At 50.7% G+C, this 7,553-nt stretch overlaps 1 protein-coding gene across 1 annotated transcript in view; it reads right to left on the reverse strand.

Annotated features, from left to right (window-relative positions):
* Positions 1 to 5,557: 5,557 nt before the first annotated feature.
* Positions 5,558 to 7,553, reverse strand: part of ARMC9 (armadillo repeat containing 9) — a 190,653-nt gene continuing 188,657 nt past the window's right edge. Inside the window, exons 21-22 of the mRNA XM_023510364.1 lie at positions 6,809 to 6,981; positions 5,558 to 5,638 (exon numbers count right to left, since the gene is read on the reverse strand). Of these exons, the coding sequence (XP_023366132.1) occupies positions 5,616 to 5,638; positions 6,809 to 6,981 (196 nt within the window). The 3' untranslated portion in view covers positions 5,558 to 5,615. The remainder of the gene's footprint in view (positions 5,639 to 6,808; positions 6,982 to 7,553) is intronic.

The raw sequence follows: 7,553 nt of genomic DNA on the forward strand, positions 1-7,553 counted from the left end.
AAAAAAAAAAAAAGATTTGGTTTGTAGCGCTTGCTAATTGCTGTGGTGTAAATACTCTCAGCACAGTCAGCTTCAAGCTACCAAAATGATGCCACTGAACACAGAGTTGGGAAGAGATGCACAGAGGTTTTCATTTCCACCCTACAGGTACAATATGCAAATCACCTCCAGAATAGACACTAATAAACACAGTAAAAGAATTAGGAAGGGATAAGTTTGAGTATTTTTATATAAGTTTTGGTAATGTTATATATAAAATTATCTCAAAGAATTCTTGAAAATGTAGTCATCAGCTCTTCTGAGCTGGTCCAAGCTGGCTCTGGCACACCCCTGCCTCCTGGCAGGTGCCAGAGGGGAACTTGGAGGAATTCATGCTCCTCAACATTCCTCAAGTCCATGATGGCCTCCCACTCAGAGCTCTTGCCATCAACTTGCACCTCACTCTCCAGACACTCCCCTGTCCTCACTGCCTTTGGCATCCAGGTCACTGCTCGGCTGCAGCCTGACCTCTGGCCAGTGCTCTAAGGAAACTGCTCTCAAATGTGGCTTCTGGCATCCCTCTGCTCTGTCTCCTCCACACCCTGATCACAGTGACCACCTTCCATGCCCTGCTTTCCTCCCTGATTCCAGAGTCTACACCCTGAGTCCTCTTCCTCCTCCCTAGAAACTTTCTTACACCCACACCAACCTCCCTTCTTTCTCGAGGCCCTATGTTTCTTATTTCTGTCCTGGATTTCTTATTTCTCTAGTCCACTATTCTGAGATCCTTCTGCCTCCAGGCTTCATTTGACACCATAAGAAAATGACTCTGGAGAGGTCTCTGTGGGCCTTTTTCCTAATTGTGCAACTACCTCCTGGAAATCTGCCTGATGCTTCAATCTGAGGCTGGTGCGCTGGCCTGGGCTGTGGCATCTGCAAAGACTGGGAATTTTCCTTAGAAGATGAATGAGGGACAATAGGCCCATGTCCTCCCATCCCAACACAAAGCAGCCCCAAAGGATATATCTATTTAATTGAATTCACATGGGGCAGTTATACCACAGTGGAAAAACCACTCTGAAGGATTTAGCTCTGAAGAGTAAGTTCTAAACATCTATGTGTAGATTGTCGCTGTGCTTCCCCTGGATCCTTCAACTGCTCTGTGTCCTTGTCCCCCCACACAGACTTGGGCCTTGGACCTGTGATCTGCTTTTCCAACGGAGAACAGTAAACATGATGCAAGTAGAGGCTCAAATTGCACTCAGGCCTGACCTCTCCCAGTGCCGTGGGACCCTGAGGCTGCCTGTGAACAAGCCCCCGCTGGCTTGCTGGAGGGTGAGTGGCCTCACTTCAGGACAACCAGGGCTCAGCCAACAGCCACTGCCCACACTCTGCCCACAGATGTGCGACTGAGTCTAGCCAAGCCCAGTAAAAGGACCACCCATCTGTGTCCAGCCGCAATTGTGGATCTACATAATTGTGAGGCTCACAGATAAATTGCTATTTTAAGCCACTATATTTTAGAGAAAGCTAACGGAATCATTCATTCATACAACTCGCCACACAGTGTCTGGAGAGATGAGGAATGGTCAGGCCCACAAGGCTGTGCAGTCAGGGACACAGGGAGAGCCAGGAGGCTCCCTCAGATCCAGGGCCAGGATTAGGATGAGGGGTGAGGCATTCACCTTGCACCCAGAATTTAAGAGGATATGGTAACTCAGTAATCAAGATAAATTTTTTTTTTTGAGACAGAGCCTCAAGCTGTCCCACTGGGTAGAGTGCTATGGCATCACAGCTCACAGCAACCTCCAACTCCTGGGCTCAAGCGAGTCTCCTGCCTCAGCCTCCCAAGTTGCTGGAACCACAGGCGCCCACCACAATGCCCGGCTATTTTTTGGTTGCAGCCGTCATTGTTGTTTGGCAGGCTTGGGCTGGACTTGAACCCGCCACCTTAGGTGTATGTGGCTGGTGCCTTAGCCACTTGAGCCACAGGTGCTGAGCCAAGATAAATATTTTAATGTAAGATTAAAAAAAATCAAATTGGCAAACTATATGCTGGTTGCCTATCTTTGTAAATAAAGTTTTACTGGAATCGTTGCTGGGATGAGGGTTACACAAGCCAGGTAGAGTCATCCAAGAACAAGGTCATACTTGTTTTTATTAAAAAGTCTGGCACTTTGCTTATCGTGGATTTTCTTTCTGTCTGTCTGTCTTTTTTCTTTTTTAGAGACAGAGTCTCACTTTATTGCCCTCAGTAGAGTACCGTGGTGGCACAGCTCACGACAACCTCCAACTCCTGGGCTTAGGCGATTCTCTTGCCTCAGCCTCCTGAGTAGCTGGGACTACAGGTGCCCACCACAATGCTTGGCTATTTTTTTGTTGCAGTTTGGCCGGGCCGGGCTTGAACCTGCCACCCTCGGTATATGGGGCCAGCACCCTACTCACTGAGCCACAGGTGCCGCCCTATCATGGATTTTCTTTTAGCATTAATCTTACTTGTTCATTTGTTTTCTTTTTTTATTTAGCTCTTTTAATTTCGGCCAAATCCTTCCCAACATGCTGACTGGCCTCTGGTATCTGACAGGATTGAAAACCTCTAACTGCCTCTTACATTCCCTGCCAAGGGTCCCAATTTAACTTAACCTTGCCAAGCAGTCCCACCAGGCTGAGAATGAAATCAGGGGTGGGAGGTAACCTGAGAGCGCCTAGCGCCCAGGGGCAGAGGAGCCTGGTCTACCTGAAGGCTCTCCAGTTTTCACTAGTTCCAAAGATTCCTCTTGGTGGTGGTGTCCCTGGATAGTTTTCATGGGCAAACTGTATGAGCAATCTGAGTAGATCTCCAGATGACTTTCAAAAATGTTTTGGTTTGGGTAGCACCTGTGGCTCAAAGGAGTAGGGCGCTGGCCCCATATGCTAGAGGTGGCAGGTTCAAACCCAGCCCTGGCCAAAAACTGCCAAAAAAGAAATGTTTTGGTTTATTTGTGTATTTGATTTTTTTTCCCCCTTAGATTGTGTTCATATATAACCTCTGCTAACTCATTGAAGCCAGTGCCTGGAATATTCAAGATTAAGTTGCTGTTTTATTTATTTTTTTTAAGACCAGTCAAGTGCAGTAGTGAGAAAGGGAGAAAGAGTAAACAAGGAGTTCAATCTGTAACTGACTGTAAACAATCAAGTGAGATAACTCACTCCCTTCAGACCAGCCAAGTTGCTGGTGTTTTACAAAGTACACTTCTAGCCGTTAGTCTTGGAATGTAGAAGTGAGTGTCTGGGTGTGGACTCTCCCAGGGGTGTGGTGCAGAGGCCTGGGTAGTATTTACAGTATTTCCCGAAAGAACCACCCAGACCTCACCTGGTAATCTCAGTGTATTTTGACCCTAACTTGGATACTCCTTTGTTCACTAAAAGATTATCTTTTCGTCTCCCACAATAACCAAACATTTACAAACCAGAGTCAGCTCTTTGGTGGGCTCAAGGGAGGAAGAGCAGTTGCTTTCACAGCACAGAGACATTGGGCTAAAACTGATGACTGCCCCACCCCCATGGGTCTCAGCGGCTCCCATGCCAAGAAGGGGAGAGGCTGTGCCAGGCAGTAGCATCTGAGGAATCTGAATGGGTGTGGATTTATTGGGGGGAACAGGAGAGATTTTTCCATTACACCTTTTTTTGGTAGAGACAGCCTCTTATTTTGTCGCCCTCGGTAGAGTGCTGTGGCGTCACACTGTTCACAGCAACCTCCAACTCCTGGGCTTAGGCGATTCTTTTGCCTCAGCCTCTCAAGTAGCTGGGACTACAGGTACCCACCACAACACCCAGCTATTTTTTTCTTTTTGGTTGTTGCAGTTTGGCTGGGTCAGGATCGAGCCTGCCACCCTCAGTATATGGGGCCAATGTCCTACTCACTGAGCCACAGGCGCCGCCCTCTTTTTTTTATTTGAGAGTCTCAAGCTGTCGCCCTGGGTAGAGTGGTGTGGTGTCACAGCTCACAGCAACCTCAAACTCTTGGGCTTAAGCGATTCTCTTGCCTCAGCCTCCCAAGTAGCTCGGCCTGCAGGTGCCCACCACAATGCCTGGCTATTTTTTTGTTGCGGTTGTCATTATTATTTAGCTGGCCTGGGCCGGGTTTGAACTCACCAACTTTGGTGTATGTGGCTGGCATTGTAACCACTGTGCTACGGGTGCTGAGCCGCCATTTCACCTTTTCAAAGTTTCACCACAGAGTGATTCTATTTTAGGGACCCTCTCCTTCCGTCTCTGCTCACACTGATAACACTGACAATGAGTGTTTGTGTTCTCTTCTCTCTTTCTGCCCCCGCAGGTCAGGTCAGGTCAGGAGCTCCAGAGTTGACAGTCCATTATGGCAGCCTTCTGTACCAAAAGCAGACAGCACCGGCCTCTCTCATTCCCAGAGAACTGAGATGTGGCCATAGGGCTGGACACACAACAGAGTTCTAACGTGCCCAGCCTGCAGCCACTACCAAGAACTCAGGAAAGTCACTGGGGCCCTGGCCCATGACAGTCATCTCACACGTAACCTGGCCTCTTGCCTACCATCCTGAGGAGTCAGAAGGCCACTGAAAAACGCATTGCTTACCTTTTATTAATGGCCAGTGGGACAAGGATGTCCCTACTGAAGGAACTTGCCAGGGCAGATCAAGCACCCAGGGGGAGAACACATGATTGATTGTTTTCATTTCCCTTCTCTCTCTTTACACACACACACACACACACACACACACACACGCACACGACCATGTCAGTACTGATTAATTTTGTTTGATTTAATGGTTTTATGGCTTGGGTCGCATCCAGGACACCTGTGCCATGTTGGCCCTGGTGACAAGCATCCTTCCAGTCCTAAGACATGGCCCTGATGACACCTGCACTCTCGCTGGTGGCATAAGAGTTTGGCCAGGGGAGATGTCTGCATCTGAGGTCTGCATGGAGGGAGGGAAGCAGAGGGCATTCCAGGTTCAAACTGGTCAGCTTCCTGAGGCTTTTCAACTGTGTGCAGGAGCACAGGCTTCTTTGAAGAGATTGGAACCCATCGTATTCTTTATCAAATTTTAAGAGAAGGAAAATAAAAAATCTGGTGCTGAGGCACGCGCCTTGGGAAGGAGTTTCCCTTATTCTAAATCCCTTCTGTTTCCAAGTAGTTGGTGAGTGAGGAGAGCTGGTTCTGCCAAGGCAACCCTGGTCAGCAGTCTTGGGAAAGGCCCTGCTGCTGGGCTGAGCTCTCGAGGCTCCGGTTCCTCCTCGTGAGCCTGGGAGATGGAACTGGCCTGGGTCTGGCCTCCAACCTTGCCTGCCAGCTGGGGCCTGGGAGGGCCGGGCTGCTGGATCCAAATCCAGAGCCTACTGTTCCTGGGACCAGAAGGTCTCCTGAGGACAAAAGCCACCTCTCCTCTCCTCTGTGTGTGAAAGGTGACCAGGGAACTGCCCCTCACCAGGAGGAAAGGAGCAGGCTGCCTGGGGAAGCTGTGCCCTGGTGAGGAAGTGACCTGGACAGTGGGGCTGCGATGGCCTTTCCTCAACTGTCCCTTCACATCCATCACCTGTAGCTGCCACTGGGCTCAGAATGGGAAGCTGGCTGATCCTCAGGCAATGACGGTGACACTGGGGGAAAGATACCATCCTCACTTCCTGTAAGACTGGTTGCCTGGAAAGAAAAGCCAGAGTGAGATGTCAGCATCAAGCGGCCCCTGCACAGAGCCCCCTCTGTCCCATCCACAGAATCCCTTCTTTTACCGACTCATGTACAAACAGAATAAGGAGACCTTCCCTCCCATAGGTCACCTGCTTTGTGGCCGGGATGCGACTTGTTTGGCCACACTCTTTCCTCACAGGAAGCAGGCTGCTGGGTGTGGGAGCAGTGAGTTTTGCTGCCAACGGCTCAGGCATATTGAGACCACAGGACACACAACCAGCACTAGCTGAGCAGTCATATCATGCTGCTGCTTGTGGGGCCAGCCACTGGCTACTGGGGCCTGTCTGCCTCTCAGGCCTGTCCTGTGCTGTGGCTGGTGGGATGTGCTGGGGCTTTGTTTCCCAGCAGGAAGAGGGAGGGCTGAGTAACCACACCTCCAGCCCAGTGGGGCCAGCCAACTAGAAAGCCAGGGTCAGGAAAATGGGGGACAGTCACAGAACGCACATATCCTGAGGGTGACTGATTTTGCCTGCCTGATGTTCTTTTGTTCTGTCCTTTTGTTTTCCCTCATTTCTAGTAAAGCCCTTTAGAAAGGCCCAGCCCAGCTCAGATGGTAGGAAAGGGTGTCAACTGGTGAGGCTGTAAGGGTCAGAGAAAGGCGAGCAAAGTGGCCCTTACTGTGAGCACAGGGTGATAGAGAGGCCCCAGGGGCAGAGGTGGGACCCGTAGGTCCACCCCACACTGAGGCCTTTCTGGCAGCCCCTCATCTCTTCTCCAGCAGCCACCTGCTGCTTCTGTTTGACTCAGAGGCCACCTGACCAGTGGCTGGGCCTGGCAGGGACACAGTTGGTGGGATGGGGGCTGGGCGCTGCCTCCCACCAGAAGGCAGGTCCAAGTTGTGGGACTGACCCTGGTGCAGCAGGGCTGACTTTGCACATCCCTGGGAGTGGGGAATAATCTCACAGTGACATCGCCTGGAGGACTCACTCCCCAACTGGAGTGTGAACCACTGGGGCCAATGGCAATTTAGTAAGAGAGAAAGATTAATGGAATAGCTCCCAAAGGAAGCCACCAGCCTTCCCAACCACTGGTGGGCACTCACAGAAGGGGCATGGGCTGAAATGTGGCTCCGGGTTGGCCAGGGCTGGGCTCCCACACCAGCCAGGACCCAGGCTGACTTACTCTGCAGGCCCCTCATGGAGGATGCCATGGAGCTGGGACGGCTGGCTTGCTGGGGGCCACAGGAAGAGAACTGAGGGGCCAGAGCTGATGCCTTTGCCTTGGGGGAGTTCTGGTCCAGGATCTCTGGAGTCTGGGGTGTCCGGGGCTTGCAGGTGAAGGCTGATGTAAGTTCCCTAGAACAAAATGTGCAATCTAGAGTCACAGCTACTGGGTGGAAATCAGAGGAAAAGGAAAGAACAACTCCCTTGCTCACCCACAGATGCCAGGCAGGCACCAATGGGAGAAAATTCCTGCCCCCATGGAGCTCTCAGCCTGGCTTTGCTTCTCTCCAGCACGTTCATTGGCATTCTGGGAGCCTCAGCTTCCCTCGCTGTTTGGTATTTACAGAACAGCTATAATGACCGCACATACCCTGGGGTCCTGCTGTAGGCACCACAAATGGGGATTCTAGTGGGAGAGGGGAACTTGGAGGAAACTGTGGAATTTCTCAGACTTTTTCTATTAATGTATGCGCCCCCATTTAACATTGAGAATATGTAACTTTAATAATTAGAAAAACAGGCTCAGAGCCTGTAGCTTAGCAGCTAAGGCGCCAGCCACATACACAGGAGCTGGCGGGTTCGAATCCAGCCCCAGCCTATCAAACAATGACAACACCAACCAAAAAATAGCCGGGCATTGTGGCAGGCGCCTGCAATTCCAGCTACTTGGGAGGCTGAGGCAAGAGAATCACTTAAGCCCAAGA

This window comes from Otolemur garnettii, unplaced genomic scaffold (genome assembly GCF_000181295.1).
Source record: "Otolemur garnettii isolate 467f Iridium unplaced genomic scaffold, OtoGar3 scaffold00013, whole genome shotgun sequence".
Classification (NCBI taxonomy): Eukaryota; Metazoa; Chordata; class Mammalia; order Primates; family Galagidae; genus Otolemur; species Otolemur garnettii.